The sequence below is a fragment of the Schistocerca americana genome, chromosome 7 (genome assembly GCF_021461395.2).
Source record: "Schistocerca americana isolate TAMUIC-IGC-003095 chromosome 7, iqSchAmer2.1, whole genome shotgun sequence".
NCBI lineage: Eukaryota > Metazoa > Arthropoda > Insecta > Orthoptera > Acrididae > Schistocerca > Schistocerca americana.
Genome location: NC_060125.1, coordinates 313,674,176 through 313,702,133, shown reverse-complemented (window position 1 = coordinate 313,702,133; position 27,958 = coordinate 313,674,176). Strand labels below are relative to the sequence as shown.

The 27,958-nt window shown below is 41.4% G+C and overlaps 1 protein-coding gene across 1 annotated transcript; it reads left to right on the top strand.

Annotated features, from left to right (window-relative positions):
- On the top strand, positions 1 to 27,958 carry LOC124622904 (myrosinase 1-like). Its single transcript, XM_047148694.1, has 11 exons — positions 1 to 160; positions 9,606 to 9,739; positions 13,803 to 13,937; positions 14,031 to 14,153; positions 15,134 to 15,317; positions 17,625 to 17,719; positions 21,332 to 21,479; positions 24,520 to 24,668; positions 26,854 to 26,988; positions 27,421 to 27,527; positions 27,818 to 27,958. The coding sequence occupies exons 1-11, from the start codon at positions 1 to 3 to the stop codon at positions 27,942 to 27,944; spliced, it is 1,497 nt and encodes a 498-aa protein (XP_047004650.1). The 3' UTR covers positions 27,945 to 27,958.

Sequence of the window (27,958 nt, the reverse complement as noted above, 5' to 3'; positions counted from 1 at the left end):
ATGAGGTCCTCCGTGTGCTTGCTCTTTCTTTTGGCAGCCGGTGTCCTGGGTCGCCCGGGAAGACCTGGAGCACGAGGACCTCCCAACAAATTCCCCAAGGACTTCATCTTCGCAGCTGCCACCGCGTCCTACCAGGTGGAGGGCGCCTGGAATGAAGGAGGTAAGAACTCTTTGTCTTTGCGCCTGAAACATTCGGTATTACCTACGCTTAAGCACCAACATGTTCTTGTGTGTTAAAAGACAGAAATGCCGTGGAAGACCTTTCTCATGTGCAATTTGTCAAGGTGATAGTTTTTCTCAGTAAGACATTTTAAGTGCATGAATATTGCGAAGTTCATGGAGACATTGATCTGAATCAACACCTGCAGACATTTTGTGGCACTAGTAGCTACTCTAGATATAAAATTTCTTACTCAAAAAAATAGACAAATCAAAAAGCACGATCGATTTCGCGCACGTACAACGACAGCGGTTATTCATGCGAATTACATGTCATATGAAGTGGCTGTGTATGAGGCAGAAACTGGTGTAATTGTTTAATATCTACCGGGGCCAAGTTCTTTGATAGCCGCACGGACTTCCATTGGATGGGACATTGTAATGTTGCCAACGTAAGTTCTTCAATCGAGAACGCGAACTTATATTCAGAGAGTTGTTTGAGTCTAGTTAGGCCAGTACGTTCATGAGTAATTCGGAATAAGAGTAGTGGAATTACGTGGAGCTCAAATAGATATACGAAACACGAGAATGATGTGGGCGATGAATAAAACAGAGAAAACCTAATGACTACAAAGACTATTAATTAATATTATTCGTGAAAGGGAAACTACAGCATACGGACTGGATGACATTGTCTTATCTTCAATAACTGTGAAGTCTGTTCAACCCGGTATGGTTTTTACTATTGTGTGACTTGATGAATGCTTGTACTGTGACGCAAGTATCTGCATTTGATGTGCTTCAAAAAGTCCACTCAGCTGAGACTGCGCAGTAGTGACTGAAAAACAAATGGATATTTTAATCAAATCAAATAAATAATAATGTGCAGGAAATTTTATTATCCGTAAATTGCTGACATTTGTGGATCCTATTGCAACTAAAATATCTTGTGATGCTTTTGAACGAGGCGGAACAGGGGAAACGGTATGTCAGGTATATAGGACAACGTTTGTTTCGTTAGTCGAGTATAACCTTAAGTGTAAGGTACACATGATGCAAAAATAAAACGGAATAACTGCCTTAAATGAAGGAAGCAGGGAAGTCAACGGGCAAATCATTACAAACTACAAGCTGTTTCAAAAGATGCATCTTATTTCACAACACTGCATCTTTCACGTGAATGAAGGCTGAGGCTTGGGGTCGATTTTAACTTTCGCATCGAAAGTAAAAGTTCACTTTGGCGCCAGCTGTAAGGTACCAGTTCATGTCGTGTCGTTACCAGCAGGGGTCACTGTGGTGCAGCTATCTAGTTCGCTCGCTCGTTTGTCGTTTGAGTCGCGATGACGATAACACGGCAACAAAAGTAGTTTTGCCTCCTAGGTCGCATGATCTCAAGATTTGCGACTTTTTTGTGGAGAGTTGTGAAAGACGCCACTTATGGGCCACCCTTTCAGCAGCTTTGGGCGTATTACGACGCCGCACAGCAATAGCAGTGAACGCAGTAACTTCAGACATGGGAATAGTTTGACTATTGCTTTAATTTTTGACGGATTAACCGACAGTGGTAAACAAAACGGTCTAGACGGAACTCCGGTCAGAACTGATGTCGTATGCTGAACGTGAGGTAAAGGAACAAACAGCCCTTTTTCTGTCTTTGGTGTGAAACTCGTCTTGCTCTGGAACAGAAATTGCTATCTAAAGCCAGTGCTGGACATTCTGGACCTGTTGGAGAACGAATAGTCCGGATGGAACAGTTTTTCTTTTCTTTCTTTTGCTTGTGCCTTTTTCCCACAATGACGCAGGGTCGGCAAGGTTAAACGGATTTGGCAAGGTTAATTTAAGGGGTGGCCGGATGCCCTTCCTGCCGCCACGCCGCACCCCCTGGGCCGGAATTAGTGTACCCCAATTGTCTGTGTCTAGTGTAATCCATGGAATAGTGCGAATGTGTTCAGATGCCTGCGAGCCGTGCAACTGAGGCGGGACGTTGGGACCAGCCAAGTATTCACCTAGCGGGATGTGGAAAACCGCCTAAAAACCACATCCAGGCTGGCCGGTACACCGGCCCCCGTCGTTAAGCCGCTGGGCGGATTCGATCCGGAGCCGGCGCGCCTACCCGAGTCCAGGAAGCAGCGCATTACCGCTCTCGGCTAACCTTGCGGGTTCAGTCCGATCGTACCGATACTGGAAGCAGAGTTTCTCGCATGAGACGTTTACTCATTCACACAAGAAAACTGCTTCATTTAAAGAGGGTGAAGGAAGATATGCTGACAACTGACCATGAAAGACTGGAAACTTCTTTTGATGAATACATTTTCTGTCGGTATATGATGGATTCACGGCATCATGTTCATCACAAACGATAGAAAGCCTTTTGGAGTAACTTCGTAGGCCACTAATACTGCAAGGTCCGGAAGACCTTCCCATGTTTTAATGACGTGGAATTAGTCACTGGTCCAGGCAACTAGATCGAAAAGTCAGAACGGCTCCATCGAACTGCTGGACATTAAAGTTCCGCAGAATTCCATGTCAGATTAACGATGATAGTAACAAAACCAAACTTGTCATCCAAGATTTATTTATTTATTTATTTATTTATTCTTTGCCCATGGACTCCAGCTGAAAATCCAGCTGAGAGTATTGGGTGTGTCATACAATAGCCTATTAACATCAAACTTGATTTCAATATATATATAAATGAAACAAATGATTAAACAGAAATAGTCCATAATCATACAAAGGTTTTACATGTTTCACATTATATGTACACACAAATCAAAAAAACATACAGAAATGATAATTTTTACAGGTACATTTCAGTAATGATATATTTAAACACATCTTAGTATTCACTCAAACTGTATATACATTTCTCTGTGAGATATAGTTTCAAATGATTTTTAAAACATTTTAGATCTGTTTCTTTTTTAATGATTTTGGGGAGTTTATTAAAAAACCTTTTGCCTGCTTCTTCTGGGGCAGTCATAGACAGTTTTAGATTTCTGTTTATCATGTAGTAATTTTCATTTCCTCTTGTACCGTGTTTGTGTACATCTTTATTTAGGAGGTGTTTATCACTTGACCTTACCACCATTATGCTTTGGTATATATACAGTGAATATACTGTCATAATATTATAGTGTACAAAAGCTTGCCTACAGGTCTGTCTTGGTGGTATTTTTGCAATGCATCTCACTGCCCTTTTCTGAATTGTGAATATTCTTTTTAGGTAGCCAGCTTGTGCATTTCCCCATATATGAACCGAATAAGACAAATGTGGGAAGACAAGTCCATAATACATTGATCTGAGGACTTTATCATCCACAGTCTTAGCTGTTTTATGCATGATGAAGATCTGTTTGTTTATCTTTTTACACAGTGCATCTATGTGCTCCCCCCATGCCAAATGTTTGTCTATTATAGTTCCTAGAAAATTTGTGCTGGTTACTTCTTTAATAGTGTTTCCATTTATATTAACATTTATATTATAATTTTCACTATGCTTGGTCTGAAATACTACATTCATTGTTTTAGACTGATTCATGAACAGGTTGTTTTGTGTTAAATATTTATTTGCATTTTCAATAGTCAGGAGTGCTTCCTTCTCAAGCTCCTCCTTTGTGTCAGCTGTGCAAATGATTGTTGTGTCATCAGCATACATAATAAGTTTCTGATTTATATAGTTGGGGAAGTCATTTACGTAGAGTATAAATAGTATTGGCCCAAGCACAGACCCTTGCGGCACACCGTGTTTAACTGTTTGTAATTCTGATATGTAGTTTGTTATGTTTCCCCCACTAGTATGTCTGATTTCTGTACATTGTTTCCTATTTGTAATGTATGATTTAAGTATGTCATAGCATTTTCCTCTAATTCCATACTGATATAATTTCATCATTAATTTTGAGTGGTTCACACAATCAAATGCCTTAGATAGGTCCATAAAAATCCCGCAAGTCTTTTGTTGCCTGTCAAGTAAATTAAGAATGTGCTCAATTATATCTGTTGATGCTGTTTTTGTTGACTTCCCTTCTCTGAAACCATGTTGTGATGAATGCAGTATACTGTACTTTGTTATAAAACTTACAATTCTATTCTTTATTATCATTTCATAGATTTTAGCAAATGTTGAGATCAATGATATTGGCCTGTAATTTCCTAATTCATCCCTGTTCCCTTTCTTAAATATTGGCTTCACTTTACTTACTTTCAGTGAATCTGGAAATATACCTTCTTCTATCGCAGCATTCAGCATGTGTGTCAATGGTTTTAATATACATTCTCTGCATTCCTTTATGAGATGTGATGTGACACCATCCAAGCCAGAAGAATGTTTAATTTTAAGTTGTTTTATTAGGTTTGACACTTCTGCATCTGTTGTAGGTATGAAAACCATAGTATGATTTGTATGTGGGGGGTTTAACAATTTACTTACTGCATTTGTTTTATTTTGACTTATTAATTCGTCTGCTACAGTAATATAATATCTGTTAAAAGTATTGGCTACTTCTAGAGGGTTTGCGTTGCTTTTCCCACTCATCAGTGGGCAGATGTCCTCTGCCCGATTTGCTACTTTTCCTCTCTCTCCATTAATGAACGACCATAAACCTTTTGAGTAGTTCTTTCCCTTATCTATAGACATCCTGATGAATGATGCTTTAGTTTCTCTGATAAAACTACAGTACTCTTTCTTTTTTATTTTATACAGTGTGTTGTAGGCCTCATTATTTTTTTGTTTGGAGAGGTCATAATACACTCTCAGATTATTTCTGGCATGGATTACTTCTCCAGTCACCCAGCTTTTCTTTTTTTGTTGCTGTTTGACAAGCCTTTTACTAACAGGACATGTAACATCATAATAATAATTGAATAAAGAATAAAACTGGTTCCATTTGGTGTTTGCATCTTTAGCTGCATATATTGTTTCCCAGTTTTCTGCCTCTAACATCTTTTTTAGCAGATTTATGTTATGTGGGTAGTTCTGTCTTCTCATCTCCCATATCTTCTGCACTGAATCACTAGTCTTTATATTTATGTCTATCATGATTGCAAAATGGTCTGCTAATGTGGAGTTTATTACCTGTGTGTCACAATAGCATGTAGGAATATTTGTTATTACATGATCAATAATAGTTTCACTATGCTTTGTTACTCTGGTTGGTTTATCTATTTTTATTTTTAGATTGTATATGCACAATAAGTCCAGTAGGGTCTTAGTATTGTCTGTATTTTTACTCGTGTCTATGTTCAGATCTCCTATAATGATCAAATAAGCATATGTTTTTGAGAGGTGTTGGATTATATCTTCCAGCTGTTCAAAGAAGGTTTTAATTATACCATTTGGTGATCGATACAAACCTAATACACAACATAAATTCCCAGCAATTTTAGTTTCCAGTGCTGTAGCTTCAAAGCTCAATTCTATAGCATATTTTGTTATATTTATGGCTTTAGTTGATTTATAGTTAGAAAAAATAGCAACCCCACCACCTTTATAGGAAGTTCTGCAAAAACTGGCTACTTTCACATAATTCTTCAAGTTGTACATTCCTATGTGATTTTCTTTTAGCCCATGTTCTGTAACTACTAGAATGTTTGGCCTATACTCCTGTAATATTACCTCTAGTTCCTCTGTTTTATTGTTTATGTATTGAACATTTTGGTGAAGTATTCTAACAGTTGGCTTTAAATGTAATAGTTCCCCTTCCTGTAATATACTAAGCAGTTCACTTGCTCCCTTTGCTTCTGGTACTATGCAGTGATTTTTTTCAGTTTGTGTCATTAAACCTGGAACGTATCTTTGTCCGGTGTTTATATTCCTCTCATTATTGTCACACTGGTATTTAAAACGGACAGTTTTACTTACATCTTTTTCCATGTTCTCTTTCTGCTTACTCGGTACCATAAAAAATTCTCACTTAGTGTAGCAGATCTCCTAGTTCTCAGGCATCTGTCTTGATTGGAAGCTGCTTCTGCTGTTGATCTCCCAGGCCTCAGGCACCTCTTCTGTGTGGTTGTTGATGCTGGTGGCTCCTGTGCTCGCCGACTTGGTGACTGCTCTTCTTCGTTAGCTGCTGCAGCTAATGACCTTCGTATGTTTTCCTCACATGCATTTTCATTGCCTTGAGGTAGTATTATGGGTTCTGCTGTTCTGGATGCTGCTGCTGATGACGACAGCTCTGCTGATGTTTGTGGTGATTCTGCTGCTATTGGTTTATCAGACACTGCTGCTGAGAACATCTGAGCCTTTGCTGCTGCTGCTGGTGTTTGTTGTAGCTCTACTGCAGATAATGATGGTTCCACTGTTACAGACAACTCTTGTTTTGGCGGAATTGGGATTGGAGACACTTCCATTACAGATGACTCATTAATAAATTTAAGTATTTCGGCACTAATAATCTTTTTCCCTTTTACGTTCATGTGGAGACCATGTCTTGTGAAGTGCTCTCTGTGAACACTGTTTATCTCTACAAAAGTCGTATTCTGGAAACCTCGGCATATTTTCTCAAATAGCCTGTTTGCTGTAACAATCTCGATGTTTACGCACGAGTTTTCCATCAGATCGTGCCTCCTGGGGATACTAACAATGTAGAAATGCACTTGAGGCATCCTTTTGATTGTTTCCTTTAGGATTCTCGTTGCACGCCGAGTTTCATTACAGTAAACATCATTTGCGCCTCCTATTATGATGCAGCTGTTACCCGTCGTTAATATGTTGTCACTGTTTTTCAGAATTTCGCGTAATGGCGCGCCTGGTTTGATGATGCCTGTTACATTAAGGTCTGGGTGGTTTCTTCTCATAATTTCCGTAACTCCTCTCCCATGACTATCTGCAAAAATATATGTCTGTTGCTTGTATCCTTGCTTATGCATAACGTGGTTGTTTACTTTTTTTTCCTTACGAATATTTACCTTGTGTTTTTCTCCGTTTAATCCACTTGTATATTTTTGTGTGGATAGTTTGTTCATATTTTTATCCATAGATGCACTATTAACACTTTCTTTTCTTGCGTTTAATTCACTTGTGTCTTTTAGAGTGATCAGTTCGTTCATATTTCTAGTTACAGTCGTACTGTTTACACTTTGTACATTTGGTTGTGCATACCTACGAATTTTATGGCTAGCATTAATGAGATCTTGTTGCCTTGACGATTCAGACAGTTCCCGTATGGTTAGTACCAAATTTTCCATTGTTTTTATATATTTTTTTATAATGTCAAGTTCTTTTTGAAGTTCGTCATGCACGCTATCTTCTATTCCCGCGTAGCACTTTTCACTCGCGATCTCGCGGCCGTTACACTCTATGTCACATTTACACTGTATTTGTAAATCTTCTTGAGCATAACAGCGTGAATGGCACCATTTATGTTTAAACACGCATATTCTAACTCCATTTAGCACTGTTTCGTCACAAACAACACACTTGATTGAAATTAAGTCCTCAAAAACTGCAGAGCGGTTTAAAGTTACGTGTACACTTGCCGCCATTATCCCAATTCCCAGCTGCTGATTGTCGAGTCTGTCTAAATCTCTGGCTAATTGCTGCGAGGAACTTTCGAGAGTAATGAAGTGGCAGGACTGCTACATAAACTTACAACCTATGTGAAAACCTTTCGTAGGACCTGAAACAACATCAGAGTCGATATTCACTTAACGTGCCAAACGACGAGTTTTTGCGGGGTGCTGTCCTCACATCCAAACACTTCGGGAGTGCCTACCACAGCGAATCACAGAAAAGCAAATAAGTCGCCAGGTTTTGATGGAATCCCGATTCGAGGTTACAAAGACTACTCTGCAGCATTGGCCCCTTACTTAGTCTGGATTTACTGAGAATCTCTCGCCCAGCTGAAAGTTCCAAGTTATTAGAAAATAGCGCAGGTGACTAGTGTATATAAGAAGGGTAAAAGAATGGACCTGCAAAATTACAGAGCAATATCTTTTACATCGGTCTGTTGCAGAATCATTGAACATATTCTCTGTTCGAACACAATAAATTTCCTTGAGAGGGAAAAGCTTCTGTCAACAAAACAGCACGATTTTAGAAAGCATCATTCGCGCGAAACTCAGCTTGCCCTTTTCTCACATGAGATCTTGTGCAACATGGATGATGGGCAACATGCGGATTCCATATTCCTACATTTCCGTAAATCATTTCTCACGGTGGCAGACTGCCAAGGTTAACGAAGGTACAAGCATACGAAACAGGTTGCGAGGTATGTGAGCGGCTTGAAGACTTCTTAAGTTATAGAACCCAGCATACTGTCCTCGACGTCGAGCGTTCATCAGAGACAAGGATATCGTTATGAGTGCCCCAGGGAAGTTGAAGTGTAGTAGGACCGCTGTTACTTTCTGTACACACAAATGATCTGGCGGACAGGGTAAGCAGCAGCCTGTCGCTGTTTTCTGGTGATACTGTGGTGCAAGGGAAGGTGTCGTCGTTGACTGACTGTAGGAGGATACAAGCTAACTTAGATAAAATTTCTAGTTGGTTTGATGAATGACAGATATCTCTTAATGGATAAAAACGTAATTTAATGCCAATGAAAACCAAAAACAAATCAGTAATGTTAGAATACTGTATTACTAGTGTGTTGCTCGACACAGTCACATCGATTAAATATGCAGGCATAAAGTTGCAGAGCAGTATGAAACGGAATGAGCATGGTAAGGAATGTAGTAGGCAAGCGAATGGTCGACTTCAGTTTATTGGTAGAATTTTCACAAAGTGTGATTCATCTGTAAAGGAGACCACATATAGGACATTCGTGCGATCCATTGTTGAGTACGAGTGTTTGAAATCCACACCAGGTCCGGTTAAAGGAAGACGTGGAAACAATTCAGAGTCTGGCTGCTAGAATTATTACCGGTAGGTTCTATCAACACGTAAGTATTATGGAGATACTTCGGGACTCAAATGTGATTCACTGCAGGGGACGCGATGTTCTTTCCGAGGAGCACTATTGAGAAAATTTAGAGTACCGGCATTTGGAGCTGACTGCAGAACGATTCTGTTGCCGCCAACGTGCATTTCGCGTAAGGACCACGAAGATAGGATCAGAGAGCTTAAGGCTCGTACAGAGGCATATAGATAGTCGTTTTTCCCTCACACTATTGGCGAATGGAACACTAAAGGAAATGACTAGTTGTGGTACAGGGTACCCGCCGCCACGCACTATACGGTAGCTTGCGGTCTATGCATGAGCTTTAGCATATATTTCATCCACCAATACTCTTCCAACCGAACTCTTTTAATAAAACCAAATAGCGTTCTCATTCTAAACATTTTATGATATGTTTTGTCTAACCACCAGTATCCTGAGATACATGAGCGAAGAATCTGTGCAGAGTGATATTCAATGTAAGTTGGTGGCTGGAGAACAAAATAATTACCCTCATTTAATAATTCTTCTTTGTACAATGTTTTACCTGTTGATCAATATGTGTTGCAGGAAAGGGTGAGGGCATTTTCGACCGTATGTTCCACACAATTCCGAACATCACCACCGATGGCAGCAATGGCGACGTGGCGTGTGACTCCTACCACAAGTACGAGATAGACATACAGCTCGCCAAGGATATGAACGTGAGTGTTGTTCGCAGTTGTATTAATCTTAGAACATATTGGTGATCCTCTACAAAAGTATGATCTGTTTTAATGTCTAATGTGATTTTTGATTCATTATTTACCGATACACAAAATAAGAGCACCGTAGCTTCAAAATTCGTAGGAGTCTGAAAACTGACGATGCTTGTAATGCGCTGCTTGAGATATCAACACTGATTTCAGTTTTCTAGATAAATTGAAAATCAAGAACATTATTCACTCGGTAGCCTTCAGTAATAGTAGTCTGATTAGTTACATTGCTTGGCAATTGTTAAGGAATAACTGACACTTGCTAAGGAATAACTGGCAATTGCTATGGAGCAATCGGCAAATGCTGCGGAACACCCAGCCAACAATAGCAAAAGGAAATATGGAGATCGGGACGGGTTAACTCCAGAGAAACCTGTTCACGAATATCCTGGATGCATTGGATAGTTCATGCATCAGGGTGTTTCACGAAGGTCGTCGTCGAACCTATTAGCGTGACATTCGGGCTTGTGGTGCGGCAACACGTCTTCGAGATATCATTTGAGTGGACGAGCAGATGGAAGGCTCTAAGCTGATCGGGGTGTCACTACTATGGCCACAGTGATGGGAGCCTACAAATGTGTCATATAGCAAGTAAAAAAGGCCGCTGAAGATGAAGATGCCATGCGAAAGCATGCCCGTGGTTGAAGGCGGACCACCACACCGAAAAAGGATCGATACGTAGCCCTAGAGGGGAAAAGAAAGAGACATCTCACTCTTAAGTAGATCGCTGCAGACCCTGCAGCCACTACCGCTGCCCGTGCCTCTACCCTGAACCATTTCGCGGCGATTAAATCAGGCTACCTTCTATGATCGGAAGCCTTTCAAATGCATCTCACTACAGTCGTGTCACGGTCGGTCAAGAAAGCGTTCGCTGGTATAAGGAGCATGTTGGCTAGGGGCAGCAACAGAGGTCCGGAGTCATGTTATTCGATGAATCCTGTTTCTCTGTGGCAAGTGATTCTGGCCACAGGTTAATGCGGAGAAAGAGGGGAACACGTTACACACCACAGAATGTTCATGAACGTCACTGGTATTGCCTAGGAGTTTTGGTGTGTGCAGTCGTTATGCACAACGACCGAACACCGCTGCATATCTTTGCGCGAAGTAACACCACAGCGGTAATGCAGGGAGACTATTCTAGATCATGTCCGTATGGTTACGGGAGTAGTAGGTCCTCACTTGCTCTTTACGGACGACAGTGCCCACACACACCAGAATGTTGAGGTGTCGGACACACTGGAAAGTCAAGATATTGAACTTAACGGATTTCTCTGTATACTCTCCTGGCCCAAACCCTATACCCCATGCCTGGTATGCTCTCGGCAGACATACTGCTCAACGAACACCGTCTCTCCTAAACGTGAAATACCTCAAAATCGCCTTGAGAGAGGGATGTAGCAGTATCTCCCAAGGACGCCTCAACACTTTTGTAGCCATTATGCGTAACAGGTACAAAAAGTGCATTAATGGCCAATGATGACATAACTACTCACTGAGTGTCCGAAATCAGTCTTTATGTCGGTAGTCTGACCTGTGTCAAGCATAAACATTGTTTATATCTGTTACCCTGCTTTCTCCCACTCCGTTACTGTGTTTCATGTCATCCATTATTGTCTATGGTTAACTAGTCTAGCTGTTCCTTAGAAATTATCAACCAGTGTATTTGTCATACCTAAAGGAAAAACACTAAATAATTCATTGCATATGACTATTGTGTGTCGTAATCGCCGCCAGTATGATGTAATCATCAACCAAAGAAGTGAAAAGGATGTTAAGTCAATGTCGAGCATCAGGACACTTTCTGTATTGTATAAGGAATAATATGCGGAATACGGTTCGTCATCAAATTCTCCGAATTTATTATCCTCAACTACAATTGCTTGGCTATGTATAATTTGATGAACGAAGCATTTCCTCTGGTACCATTCTTAAGCTACAAGTCTGTCATTCTATATCATAGCCTTTTGTCAGTAAATACGCTGAGGCTTGCAGAAGTGTTATATAACTAAGAGGTGAGTGATCAGAGAGCCACGGCCTTGCGTCAGTTCAGCAGTACCGATCGGCTAGCTCAGCTGGCGGAGAGTAGCTCTCACTAGGAACAAAAGAAAAGAAATAACTTTCGCAGAAGTTTAGAAAAATGTCGCTTGTTTCGAAATATCGTCATGTTCTGCGAGACACAAATGTAGAATTCAGTTAATTAACTTGTTCTTTGAGGGAATAATTCAGAAAAAGCATTTTTGTAGGATAGCTGTAACTGAATGTAGCCCTCTCTTGAAAGGTATGAAATACTCAAAAATTATGAAGGTATTTCTATTAAATGTTCGAAATTGCGAATCAAAACGTAATATACTTAATCGTTTAAAGATTACTATTGCGTTTAGAAGTGCTTATTCTATATTAATATCATGTTCTCTGTTAACAACTTTTCATAATTATAAATCGTCGTTTCACACTCAGAGCAACGGAGGAAACAATGAGTGTGTTAGCAGTTCTTGCGCGTGTGTTTGTGGGTGCTATAATCATAAGGGGTCGTCTGATTCTATGTTGAGAAAGTTTAATTTAATTATTTATGTACTTAGTTACGCTGATCGGTATACGGTCTAAAGGCCATCGCTCACAGCCATTCAGGCTTTCCTCCTGAGGTTCTCTTTCTAAACACTGAAGCCAGTAGTAGTCGTGTTCTTTACATCTGAAAAATAATAGTAATGAAATACAATAATAGTAGTAATCGTAATGGTGATAATAATGAATATCATAACGTACCTAATTGATCGACGGAGGGTGGCGGAGAGCGCTAATGCGCTGCTTCCTGGAATCGGGTAGGTGCGCCGGCCCCAGATTTAATCTGCCCGGCGAATTAGCGGGCGCTGGTATGCCGAAAAGCCTGGATGTGGTTCTTAGGCGGTTTTCCACATCCTGCTGGGTGAATACCGGGTTGTTTCCCACATTTCACATCAGTTACACGACTCGCAGGCATCTGAAAACGTTCGTACTATTCCATGGCTTCCACTGGATGCAGAGAGCTGGGGTACACTAATCTCGTCCTGAGGGGTACGAGGTGTCGGCAGGAAGGGCATCTGGCCACCCTCTGCACCTAACACAGCCAAATCAGTAGTAACACGGCCGACACCACTTTGACGCAGGACAAAAACACCAAGAAAGACAGCAAGAAATAACTAATTATAAGGATCATATTAAAAGAGGCGAAAACACATTTTTAATATCGCAGCAGTTTGGCATCTAATACCAAATGGTTACTAACAAAGACCGTGACAACAATAGGGGGAGAATAAGCTTAGTTAATTGATGGCAGCGTCATAGTAATAGCGATAAAGGATGGGGAAGGTTGAAGAAACAGGAATGGTGAAAACAAAACCAGACAAGAAATAACGTGAATTTATAGGAAAAAGTGGGGACGGGGTGGAATCTTCAAGGAATGTGGGGTAAAATTACATTCGTGGACAAAAAGAAGACTATTTAGTTACATCGACAGCGAATCTACATTAGTGCTAACAAGCTGAAATAAAGTTAACATGTCATCAGTTCGAGGAATGGTTTGAACAACACAGTGCTTCATTAGGCATGGTCGTATGCCCATACCTTCCTGCGACCTTCGAACTGACTTACACGGCCAGGTAACATATAAAAACTCAAATTTCGTTTTGATTGCTGCACGATTTTCAATTATATGTAGGCTAGTGGCCAGTTCCACATGCCTCTCCATACCGCATCCTGTGACGCAATTGGCAGAGGATGACACGGTGATCGGTCGGACACTATTGGCCCGTCCAAGGGCAGAACAGGGAGCTTAACCTTTACCTTGCTAGTCAGTTTGTTCTAGAAATTAAATGGAAATGACTTACAGACTATTTTAGCGCTATAAAAGGATACATCAGAAGTTTGGATTCCACAAAGTAAACCTAATGCTGAGTTCGTGAAAAATGAGTAGGGACAAAGTCAAACGTAATTTGAAATTCTAAGCGAGTCTGTCAGCATTGTGTTTGTGCCGCAGGTGGACGCATACCGCTTCTCCGTATCGTGGCCCCGGGTTCTCCCCACCGTAGATGTCAACAACATCAACCCGGAGGGAATCGATTACTACAACAAGGTGATCGACGACTTGATCGCCAAAGGCATCACTCCAGTGGTAAGAGCAACCTCAGTGATCCGGTTTCTGTACCTTGACATTAGATCACTAATCAAAAGTGACGTCACATGGTGGTGTATATGTTTGTTGCAGGTGACGATGTTCCACTGGGACCTGCCACAGACACTGCAGGACATCGGGGGGTGGCCCAACCCCAGGCTGGCAGACTACTTTGTTGAGTACGCCAGAGTGCTCTACGACAACTACGGTGACAGGGTAAGCGACAAAAGAGTGTTCTGGGGTTACAAAACCGACGTACAACTATGCATTTATCTTCTTATTCAATATTACGCTGGAATTAACAACTGCAATATAAGGAAAAAGGCATTTCCATCAACAGTTAGTCGTTCGAGACTAAAAATATGTAGCTTAATAGAAACGACGCTGTCTTGACATAGAAAAACCAGAAGCAGAAAAAAGGTACGAGAGTTCTATTGCGATGAAATAGATGTATTGAAATTTGCAACCGTGATGGTACGTGGGAACACAGTCTTATGACTGTCTATAAATGTGCCTCTGACTGCAAAAATGATCTTCAATTTCGTTTATTGAGCCATGATCGATTTCAGTGCCACTATCACCACCTACAGATGCAGCTGTTCACATTAACAAGCATTTTAATGTAGTAGCGCAATGGGCCAGTGTTTTTTCTTCTGACTGTCCAAAGAAAAAGTCATATATTCCGAGAACTGTCGCTGTCGCTTGTTCATTTAACGCTTCTTGCGTTTGCCTTATGCCATCTGGAATCTATATCACAGTGACGAAGTAACTTCATCAAACCTACGCTAACTCTAAAGACAACGCTGCGTGTTCTACATACACCACAAGGTGCACGCAACAGAAGTGCGTGCGCACAATGACGCTATTGTATGGAGTGTCATGTGGTACAATGCTACTTGTTACTGTATACTGGCACACCACCTTCTGTCTCACGTGCGCACCACTGTATGGTCTGTGGATTTCTGGTTTCGTCCTCTAAACGTAGGTGATCTTAGTTCCATCTGCATGTGGCCCCATCTCACTGTCTGCACTTAGTAGCGCGTCAGTTGCTCAACCAGTTGTTGGTTGCAGATATCAAACATTTGTCGCTCTACCACATAATTAGACTGAGGTGATATCCAATGGATTAAACTAAACGAACATAGGGTGAGAGCTATAGTCCTGTTTAATGAACTAACCACGTGTTGTGTGAGCAGGTGAAGTGGTGGCAGACGTTCAACGAGCCGGCCAGTTTCGTCTCAGGCTACTCTGGAGGCTACATGATCGCCCCAGGCATCAACTCGTCAGGTGTGGGAGACTACATGGCGGCCTACACCCTGCTCAAAGCACACGCTGGGGCTTACCGCCTCTACGACGAGAAGTACCGACAGACTCAGAAAGGTAAATATCGTTCGTCATTATGGCTCCGCTGGCTAAGAGTGAAGCAAATGTGAGCCATGTGGTATTCAAACTTGAGTAACCATCTTTGGCGACCCGGTAAACGAAATTCTAAAATCTTTTAAGAAGATCTGTGTACTGTAAACGCAAGTCTCATATCACGCAAGTCATTTAGTGAGCGATCTCAACAAGTGAGGCCTACTAGGTTTGATTAGTACAGCTCGTCCCATTTACATTATACGAACCAAAGATCACAATTTGCCTTTAACAGTCACTTCACACCCTGTACGTCACTGCGTCTACAACTAGGTATACACTAAGCACCTCATTGTATGCTGGGGAGTACTTCACATCAATATTAGCCTGTTCTTATTCTGTACATTTGCAGACTGAAGCGACGAACGAAAATTTGTACGGAGTTCGAGATTCGAACCCGGGTCTCCTGCTCACTAGAAAGGTGCGCTAACCACTACGTAACCGGGCACAGTGGCTTTGCACAACTACGTGGACTACCCTAGCACGCCTCCTCAATGCAAATTCCCATTCACGCCTCAGTCCACTCGCTATTCTCCATAAACTCGAACAGCATTTAGAGGAATTTGGATTGAGGAGCGGGGCGTGATAGAGTAGTTCACTTAGTTGTGCAAAACCACTGTGCCACGTTGCGTAGTGATTAGCGCACCTGTCTAGTGAGCAGGAGACCGGGGTTCGAATCTCGGCCTTGGTACAAATTTCCATACATCGCTTCAGCATGCATACGTGCGATATAGATATTTGAGACCTGAAAATGTTTCTGGAACCATACAGTCTCATTTGATCATTCCTATTCTATCCATTTACATATGGTGTGGGTGAAAATTGATTGTCTGTGTGCCACTATAAACTCTTATCGTTCTCTCACGATCGCTGTGCAAGATAAAATAGCATTGTTGCACAATAAACCTCGATAACTAATGTTACAGAATGTAGTACCGTTAAAGAGGAATAGTAAGCTTATCTCCTAGCAATCAAAAAAGTCTCTCCCTAAAACTCTGTATCAGCTCCTAAATTTGTTGAACTCCTTTATTTTTTTTTTACGGAAGCTCAGCAATGCCTTACTGAGCTTGATCTTCTGCAGAACACAAGCTGATAACCGTTGATGCAGAGGTCTATCTAAATATTTATCAGTTTAGTGCTAAAACCAATCGAGTTTAGATGTTAAGACGACCGCTGAAGGCAACTAACGTTCGCGTTGCAGTCCCACAAAGAGCAGTGTAGGTTTGTTAAAAATATAATTTTTATTAGGTATTAATTCCAATTTTGTACGTTGTGCCGCACTCAGTGCCTGTAGAATAAAGACGCACTTTCTAATACTAATCGCTGTTGCAGTTCAAATTCATGGTGTAATGAATCGTTGTGAGTCGTTACGCCCATATTCTGTTTATACACTCGTTCTGAGGTTAGCAAAATGTGGCGTCCCGGTAACCAGCAACGAGGGACGTTTAGATTAACGTCTGCAATGTAGCAGTAGTACAAAAATAGTAAATCGCGAATTGGTGAAAGGAAAGCAAGTGGTTGGAAGGGGATGGTGGTTATTGCATTGTCCATAATTAAAATTAATATTCTTGAGCATATTTACTCTAATAAAATACATTGTAGAAAACCCTGACTCGATGGCAGCATTGTTCAGCTAGATATCAGATCAATGAGATACGCACTGAATATACCTCACCACTGAGTGTGCAAGTTCTGTACGAAATGTCGAGTTTTACCAATACGCAAGACACTGCGCAGAGATTGCGCATGACATTTGCAGATAGAGATGATGACACATCTTATTTGGTTCGCCCCGACGGAATTCACAAATATTTGGTCCATACAACTTGTATAACTACGAATCAGTGTTACAGTGTCTGATGATGTTGATGACTAATGGTTTGTCACTAAACACCGTGGGCATCAACGCCCTGCTACAGGCCTCAACATTTCATAAAATTGTTTCATTTCGTCTATGAGATTAGTCCTCAGCGACCTTTAATGTGAATACGCTCTTTGCTTTTGAGAGAAGTTTGTGAATAACTTTCAAACCATCTTTGACTTCCTCTGGGTGAAAATTGGGGACATGATATTCAATTCAGTTATCTTTGCTGTCCTGTCTCTGCGTATTGAATACACATACATTTCCTATCTTTCAAAGCTGTTAAACATGCTACCAATGCTTTCTACTTACATTAATTTGCTGAAACGTCGTCCACTTGTTAGTGCCTCGTGTGTTGTTTCTCTTAGCTATCGTACAGAGTGTATAACTGGCATGTATCTCTCTTATCACAGGAAAGGTCGGCATCACAATTAATAACATGTGGTATGAACCCGCCACCGACTCTACAGCAGACATTGAGGCAGCAGAACGCAAGATGCAGTTCTACGTAAGTACCAGGAACTCTTATAACCTTTCCTGTATTACAATAAGGATGTTAGTGCCCTTCAGATGGAGGGCGAAGGCTCTGATTAACACGGTGTGCCATAACATTACTTAAACAACCAGTCATCCAACGTTAATTCTCCTGGCTAAATCTGAAGAACTGTTTCTTCAGCGTTTCATTCATTATGAGACAATGTTCTTGGAACCATTCTTGTGTTTTGCTTTTCTAATAGTGATCAGACAATGTTATGTCATCAGGTCCAAAATATACTGTTCAAGACGAAATGCAACCCACTGAATGACTTTAATAACATTGTTTATAGTCCTTATAGTCACGAATCAACATACTAAGGAAAGCTACGCTCTAAGACAAACAAGCTACGTACCATGAAGGAATTATCCAAATGGAACAAATGGAACGGAAATCGGTAGATGGGTTGTACACGTACAGACAAACAAATGATTGCAATTTCAGAAAAATTGAATATTTTATTCAAGATAAAGTGCTTCACAAATCGAATTCGTCACTAGCGCGTAGGTTTACTTCTGGGCCTTATGCAAGCAGTTATTCTGCTTGGGATTAATTGCCAGAGTTTCTGCTTGTCCTCCTGAGGGATATCGTGCCAAATTATGTCCAATTGTTGCGTTAGATCGTCAAAATCCTGAGGTGGTTGCAGGGTCCTGCCCATAATGCTCCAAATGTTTTCAAACTGGGAACATCCGGCGACCTTGGTGGCCAAGGCAGGGTTTGTCTAGCACGAAGACAAGCAGTAGAAACTCTCGCCGTGTACGGGTGGGTATTATTGAATTGTAAGCCCAGGATGTCGTGCCATGAAGGGCACCTAAGCAGGGTATAGAATATCGTCGACGTACTGCTGAGCTGTAAGGATGCCACCCATCCAGCCATAGGGGTCCTGCTATGAAATGAAATGGGGCCCAGGACCATCACTCTTGGTTATCGAGCCTTATGGCGGGCGGCAGTCACACCGGTATCCCACCACCGTCCTCGGTCTTTCCAGACACGTTTTCGGTACGGAATCTTATTCCTGGAGTAGAAGCGATGGGATGACGCACTGACTGTCAATCGCCATACGGCTTGACAATCAGGAGTGAAGGTCTGGGGTGCCATTTCATTTCAAAGCAGGACATATTTTGTTTTCATCCACGGCGCCCTTAGATCACAGCGGTACGTCGACAATATTTTACGCCCCGTAGAAAAATTTTGTAGCAATATGGGAAGTGCTCTCCAAGCATCTCGGGATGTTGCGAATTTAACGCGCCAGTTGGACTGAATTTGGCACGATATCGCTTGGGGAGGACTTGCAAAAACTCTGTCAGTCAATGTATAAGATCCGAAGGCAGACAATCGCGTTGTTGACCTGCTCAATTTGGAAAGCACTTTCTCTTGCATAAATCATCCAATTTTTCTCAAATTTTAATCACTTGTTTGTCTGTACATGTATGTCACTTCTACAGATTTCCGTCCCATTCGAATAATTTCTTAGAGGTGTGGTTTTTCGATTTTTTTGCCCTTGAGTGTAAATATATGTTTTGGTCACTTATGTGAACAATTGCATCCGCACAATAAAGCTAGATTCTACACATACACAGAAAATATTGCGACTTTTTCTTCCATGTAAAAAAGTTATCGAATTTGTTAGAACGGATGTTCCCTTGGATTTAATTCAGTTCCATCGTCATTTCCGCTTCTTACTGTTTCAAACCAAAGGGATGTTAGTGATTTCAAGGATATAAATCTGTTGGGAGAACACGAACATCGAAGAAAAGGAATAGGAGTATTGGGGTTTAATGTCTCGTCGACGACAAACAAATAGTTCATATGGCTCTGAGCACTATGGTACTTAACTTCTGAGCTCATCAGTCCTCTAGAACTTAGAACCACTTAGACCTAACTAATCTAAGGACATCACATACATCCACGCTGGAGGCAGGATTCGAATCTGCGACCGTAGCAGTCGCGCGTTTCCAGACTGTAGCGCCTAGAGCCGCTCGGCCACACTGGCCGGCCACTGCCATTCACTTCACAGTGGTTTGCGCTACAAATCAGGCTGTTACCACAACCTTTATTTACAATCACTGCCACTCAGATGGTTCAAATGGCTCTGAGAACTATGGGACTTAACTTCTGAGCTCCATCAGTCCCCTAGAACTTAGAACTACTTAGACCTAACTAATCTAAGGACAAATTCGGGAAGAGGACACATAGTGCAGGAAATCGGAAGGTTGGTTTTCAGTGGATCCAGCCTAGTATTTGCCTCAGTTAGTTTAGGAAAAAATCAGGAATTTTGAATATGGATGAGAAATACAATTTGTTTCTATAAATCTGAATGGCTACATGAGAATTTGAACCAACGTACTGCCGAATGAAAGTACAGTGTCTCACCTTCTGGACTGCCTCCAAAAAAGTTTCTTAACGCATCTTGCAGGTTTAGAAATGTATATAGATAAGTGCTTTTATTTATGAAGCAAAAGCTTCTTACAGAGCCTGCAGACCAGAAGTATAAATAGTTAAACGAACAACAAAGCACAATGCACATGTTGTCACAATGCTGTGCGTTAAATATGGCGCATATGTTGCCAGCGACGTAGGAAGACTTCGGCTTGCGCTACAAATCAGGCTGTTACCACAACCTTTATTTACAATCACTACCATTCAGATGGTGCAAATGGCTCTGAGCACTATGGGACTTAACTTCTGAGCTCATGAGTCCCCTAGAACTTAGAACTACCTAGACCTAACTAATCTAAGGACATCACGTACATCCACGCTGGATGCAGGATTCGAACCTGTGACTGTAGCAGTCGCGCGGTTCCAGACTGTAGCGCCTAGAGCCGCTCGGCCACCCCGGCCGGCAACTGCCATTCACTTCACAGTGGTTTACAGAGTATAGATGCAGATGTAGATTTATGCGCATCTGTTGGCTTCACCTACAAACAAATAAATCGTCACTTTCAAGCCTTACTTATGTGTATAGCTACCCTACAGGCCAGCGTTCACCATCCTTATGGAAGTCACATGCCACATAGTACAAAGATCAGGGGCGAAGGAAAAGTCTGTACAGTAATGGAGAACGCAACAGGACCATGCCTGGAAAAGTACTGTGGTGTTCAAAGGAATTTTCATATTGATGACTGCTTTACTGTAGTCAACACCCACTTACAGCCTATTTCATTAACAGAGTTCGTCTGCAGCTGTATCACAGAAAATCCCAGAAGGGTCCAGAAGAACAGAAACTGTCGCAGATGATTCCAATTGATAAGTACTGCAAGCGAGCAGCTTGCTAGAAGGGTCGAATATAAGTCACATGAGCTCAGCTTCACATGTCTTAATTTGCAGCATGTCACTACTGGACATGCCCATGTCGTCAATCGTCTCCTAGGTTCCGCATTGACAGTGTGACCAACACTTAATTACTTTCAGTACTCTTTCCAAGACTAAAAGAAATTCCATTCGTTTTGCCAAAATCACATTTCACACTCCAAATATATGCAACTATTTAACGTATGAGCATCTGAGACAGTATGCGTGGAAGAATTACTAGCTTAAGATTCTGCACTTTGGAAACTGATTTCACCTAAGGAATTTATGTTCCAGTCTGGTCTGTACAGTCACCCAATTTTCACGGCCGAGGGAGACTGGCCTGAGGTGGTGAAGCAGAGGATTGCGGCAAACAGTAAGGCTGCGGGCTACCCCAGGTCCCGACTAGTGGAGCTCACGCCAGAGGAGGTGGAATACACCAGGGGTGAGTAAACGACACCAGCCACAGCCAGTGTGGTCTGCTCGGCTTGTTCCTGCTTGAATTCTATCCATTATAAAAGGTTCTTCGAAAGTACTTCCAGGGTTTCAGATGACCACAGCAGGAAAACATCAAGAAATACGAAAAAACTTCTCGTATCAGCGGATATAGCTTGTCTCCAAGATTCTACTGGTAATATGCGCCGTGCCATAGTTGGAGAGCGCACTACTATCGGCAGGTGTTTCAGAATATGGTATGTAATAGATTGATGGGTGCATTTCTTGTCGCTGAATTCGCTAAATGAAAGTCAGTTGTGATGTTCAGCGTCAGTTTCGCGCCAGATATCGTTTAAAATCTCCAACGGACAGAAGAATCCATGAAGGTACGACAGATTCCGGTAGACTGGCTGTTTATGTAGTGTGAAGGAAACAATCTGTCCAGGACTATCAGCAGAGACAGTGAGCAATCGTGGGAATCGTTCGTCAGGAGCCTTAAGAAATAGTCGACACATGCGAGCAGAGAACTGCAGATACCACAGTCAAATGTCACCTCATCCTATACAATCGTCTGCTTGTGAAACCATACTGGATTCACTTGCGTGCGCTGACTGCTCGGCAGAATGAGCTTCGTCCTGTCTTTTGGAATGACTTGCAGTAACGCAGAAATCGGTTTTCAGTGACAAAGCCACATTCCATGTATCTGGAAAGGTGAATTGTCATAACGTTCATGCTTTTGGCACAGAAAATACATAAAAAGATTATAGAACATATTCATGATTCACTTACCGTTAACTTCTTGTACGCCACATCCTCTTCAAAAGCTTTATGGACCATTTTTCTTTGGGGAGAAAATTGTGACTGGTTTCATGTACTTGGTCACACTGCAGTAATGGCTTATTCCACCGTTACAGCAACACAGCGGAGACTTCATTTTGCAACATGATGGTTACCTCAGTGTCGAATTGCTTCAGCGTTGGATTGGTCATACTTCCTATCATAATGCTCTTCTTCTCCAGTGGTCCCCACAGTCATCTGTCTTTGATTTATAATTGTGGGTTATGTAAAAGACAGTCTGTTCCTGCATCTGCCATCACTAAATCTGAATAAGTGACAACGAAAGATAATTAGTGCAGTCGCTGATATCGACCGTGACTTGTTGAGATCCATATGTCAAGATTTTGGCTAAAGTATTGACATTTGCCACGCAGCAAGTAGTGCTTATACTCAGCACCTGTAATAAGTTAAAAACTTGGAGACATGCTCGCGTCACTGATATGTGTCTCTTTTCTGCATGTCTTGCAGTTTTCGTGCAGTCCTCTTCTGAAACCTCAGAGATACTTATCAATAATCCTGTTGGCATGCCACACACAAATCACATTTCTACAGCTAGGAGTCATAGGGGACCGAGCTACTTACACTCAAGTAACACCTCATTGTTTTTTAATTCCTCACTCTTTTTCGTCAAACAGGAAAGACTCTTACAATGGAACAGTACATTTCTTAATAAGAAACGTTAGGGAGCAATCATACCCAAACCGAAAGTTCTATCTTGATATTGCTCCCGTGCACTTAGGAAATACTGTAAAGTTTTTCTGTAGTTTAGTTAGAGTACTCCACTGTTTCAATTGTTTTGCAGGGCCAGACTTTTCTCAGGTATAAATGTTATGAATAAGGAATTAACATCATTTTATTCTTGGCAAAATATCGAAATGGAAACAAGGTCAAAATGCAGAGAAATGTATTCTTTTGGACGACATGAAGCGATAATAGTATCTTGAGCTTCGCTGTTAATGAGCCTCTGTTGGATTCAGTTATGCTATACAAATGCAAGGAGATGAAAACATGGAGAGGCATGAAGTGACTGATCATGTAGGTACAGTTTGTATAACTTGAGCTTCATACTTTGTTTCACTGATAATGCTGATAAGTCTTTGACCTGTCACTTCCAGAATTGATTAAGTGTATACAAAGAAAGGTGGAGTCTCAGCTTTATTTGATGTGCACATGAGTATGCGAGAAACTATTTAAAATCTCTACTAACAGAGCCTCACGGGAAAATAGGTAATATCTCGCGAATATCTACAATGAGAATTCCAAGAACTAATAACTGGGGTATGATCAAGAAACAGGCTCCGGCATTGGATGTTCCGTTCTCGTAGATACAATACAGATAAAAATTAGTCATATAACCGGTCATTGAATAGTGTGCAAACAATCAAGCAACTAATGCTCTATCCGTAAATGGAACGAAGGATCTTCTGCATATTGCAGCTAAAGGACTAACGTTCCTATGCAGTGTACAGCTATTATCACAGTATAAAAACACATAACATGTTCTCTAAGAGTACCAAACAAGTACTGCCTGTTATCTTCGTGAACTGACAGTGAATTTATCTTGTTTGTAATACTTATCAGTCGGTTTTAAGATTTTGACCCACAAAAAATGAATGGGTGAATTTATCAGGTATAAAAATTAGAAATAAACCACGTCATTTCAAACTCATATTTATTACGATGTATATGTCAGTATTTCAGGATTACACCATTCTACCTCACTGGTTAACATCGGGTGTTATAGAGTATTCTCTTGTTTTGTTTTCATTACTGCGAAATTTCTGCCCTGTAGCCGTTAACAAATGTTTGTAAATCTATAGCCCATAAAAAATGGATCTTCAGATAACACAACGATAAGAACGAAAATGTACAAAGACAATAGCGACGTCTCGCGATAATACTTTACAAGCATTTGAAATTAGTTTCGCAATAGAAATTGCACAGGAATGAAAACAAGATAAACAGATATTTTAATTAATTTAATAACAGGTAGTGTGGTGATCTTGCCTTTCAGACTATTTTTGGTGACCGTGAGCCTTGACGCAACTGAATATTTCGCGTTTTCTATCGATAAGAGAAAAATCTGTCAGCTTGTGCGATTTATGAAGTATTTTCTCGGTCCGTTTGTTGCATGGTTAAACAAAACTTCTACATTTGTAAAAATGCTGTATCAGCTATAAGTACGTGTGTGACAGTGTACTGTCTTATTTCAGGCACGTCTGACTTCTACGGACTGAACCACTACACGGCCTACCCAGTATCAGACGGCTCCAGCGGCTACGACCCCTCCATGGAATTTGACGCGGGCGTCGTTATCGGGGAATACACGGACGCACCGCAGGCTGCATCCACCTGGCTCAGGGTTCGTAGTCTCTATGTTCACTGAATCACTCATTTCTGTCTGTCTTGTGCTTTATAGCTCTGCTCTGTGATATATTTACTGAAACCGAACGAGAGACTTGGAAGGTAGTACACTCAAGGTCCTCGATTATTTGTTGTACAGACTGCTTCAAAAATATGTTGACGGACTTTGGAGGTAAGTTCCTTACGGAAAAAGAAGAAGTTCGTATAATCATATGTGCGAAAATCCCTTGTTTTGGAGTTATTGATGGAAATTGACATTCAATGACTTTCCAGGTGCAATCTAACAACGGCACTTAGCTATGCAGCCGTTTGACTCATTGCAACCTAGATGGTGTTTTGCTGCCAGGGAGACTTATTTACATTCGTCATTCGTCTGTCTTCAACGTGTCCATTGTGTGTATTTACTAGAAGTACCGAGTTATCTAAAAGTGCTTCTTTAAAAATGACAGGATGTTTATTTCGTGAGCGGCCACACATGATTTTTACATACAACCACACAAATGTTACTAGGCACAAGGTCGCACATCTGCGTTAGACGGTCTTTCCAGAGCGAAGACAACTGAGTCATCCAGCCTCTGGTGTTGTGTATCGGTGCGTTGCCGAGTTCAGATCCTTAGCATCACAGGTTGTTAATCGAAAAAGACCACTTGTTCCTCATACCCTTGACAAGAAAAATCACGTTCTATGGGCTATCGAAGAAGAGCCTGACATCAGCGCAAGACATGTGGCCCTGGCATGTCGTACACCTCCAAGGTCAGCATGGAAGATTCTCACGAACGACTCACGTATCCGTACCATCTTCAACTTCTGCAGGCCCTCACGCCTGTCGATCACGCACCAAGGGAGAACTTTTGCCAGTGGTATGTCGCACAAACTGCCAATCCATTGTTTGTATCTTCAGTTTTGTTTATAAACGAGGCAACGTTTAGAGGAAGTGAAACAACAAATTTCGGCGACCAAACCACATGGGACGATCTCAGTCCTCATGCTACAATACAGGCTAGATATCAACATCAGTTTAATTGGATGTGACTGTCTGGTAGGGTCATACGTTCTCCAAGCATGTCTTACAAGATCTGTCTAAAGGGACTTTATTCAGAACACTCCAACACCTAATAAAAGATGTGACCCTGCAAACAAGAAGAAACATGTGGTTTATGAGTGACGTAGCTCCAGCACATTTAAGTCTCAGTGTAAGGGATGCACTGGCTGGTATCTACCGTGACAGATGTACAGGTAGAACAGAACCAGTTCCATGACCTGAACGTTCCTCCGACCTCAGTCCTTTGGATTATGATCTTTGAGGACATCCTAAGCAATTGGCCAATGCAGCATACCCCCCTCAGATGCATAAAAATCTTAAATGACGTATCAAGGAAGGCTGAAAAACCCTTCGAAACCATCAGGGAGTATTTGTAATGGCGCGACAGTCTATGTTTTGACCAGTGCATGCGTATTTAGAAGCAAGAGGGGACGTTTCGAGCATTTATTGTGAGTTAGTGACTCGATGAGCTTCGATTACCTAAGCAGGAAGTGTTCATATATAACTTGAAAACGGATTTTCGGACAAACGTTGATGTGAATTCTTTTCTTATATTGGTGAGAGGGACCTGTGTGAAAGTTTGTGGAAGTATTTTTGAAACGCCCTGTATATCCCAGTTTCCTATCATCTCTACAGTTCGTATATCCTACAGCTCCCTCTAGTACCATGGAAACTACTCCCTGATATGTTAGCACATTTGCTATCGTCCTACCCTTTCTTCTACTCAGTATTCTCCACATATTCCAGTACTCGTCAGTATCCCACGACCCAGGATTCACTTCCATTCTACGCTGTACTCCATATGTAGACATTCAAAAAATTCTTCTCCAATCTGAGACCTATTTTGGATACCACTGGACTCCTTTTAGCGAAGAATTCCCTCTTGCCTGTGATAGCTCACTTCTTACATCCTCCTTGCCTTGTCCGACAAGCGTTATGTGTCTTAGTGTCTTACAAGATGGCACAGTGTCTTCCCCCCTTCTAACACAAGTTTATCGCATGTCACATGTCTGTTACGTGCAATATTCTGCAGTAGCTTCACGTTTTAGACAATAAAAGACAAGGCACAGGGAAGCACCTGAACATTTCTACGATGTTATCCTTCGTGCCAGCACGTCTAATTGCCACGTTACTCTTGCAGAGCAGTCCTTGGGCCTTCCGCAAGCTGTTCAACTGGCTCGCCCAGCAGTACCCTGGCTACCCGATCTTCGTCATGGAGAACGGCTGGTCCGACACTGGAGAACTCGAGGACCAGGGCCGAATAGACTACTACACGGTGTGTACTCTGTCCATCTGTTTCGATGCAAAGGACATTATCAGAAACTTATGCTGTATTTCTTCAGTAGGTTGTCAGTGGGAATTTTTTGGAAAAGTATAAAATCCATACACAGGTCACATTTTTTGAAATATAGATGAAATTATTGCTGTTGCGTAGCATATAAGGAGACACTGTGGACACGTCACACTCACAAATATTTCTCAACAACATTTAAAAAAATAATTATCGTGTTATTTGTGAACATTGTAACAGAGCTCTCTGCAGTGGGACTTTGAAAATGTTGCACTACACCATCGCACCCATATTTACATGAAACAGATAAACAGTGTTGGATTCGTTTATTCTGTAAACGTGGTTCCATCATCTTAACCATTACATATATTTCATAGCTTCTATTTATGAAAATATAGGTTGTTTTGTTGTTAACAGAGCTACTTGGCTGAGATGCTGAAGGCTATTAATGAAGACGGCGTCGACGTCATAGGCTACACAGCGTGGAGTCTCCTGGATAACTTTGAGTGGGGCACAGGATTCACGTAAGTAATTCTAGATAAAAGTGATCAATTGCTCTCAAATATTGTTATTACTACTACGGGCTATGACGTTCTCGGAGTATCTCAATTAGATAGCATAAAAAAATTACTAATTCCAGGAGTACATATGCAAGATGTGTGTCTTGTAAACGTAACTGCTACGTCCACATCTGTTATTACACCCAATCATGTATATGTAACGTGATAACTAAAAAGATACACTAATTGCAGCCATAAAATGCTTTCACTTCATGTGCAGCTTGTTTAAATATTGTACTTTTCCGTTGTTTCAGGACAAGATTTGGACTTCACTATGTGGACTTTAATGATCCAGATCGCAAAAGGACGCCTAAGGCATCCAGCAAGGTCCTTGGACAGATCTTCAAAACGAAAACACTTCCAGCTAAATACCTGAAGTAATACCTGAGAATCTG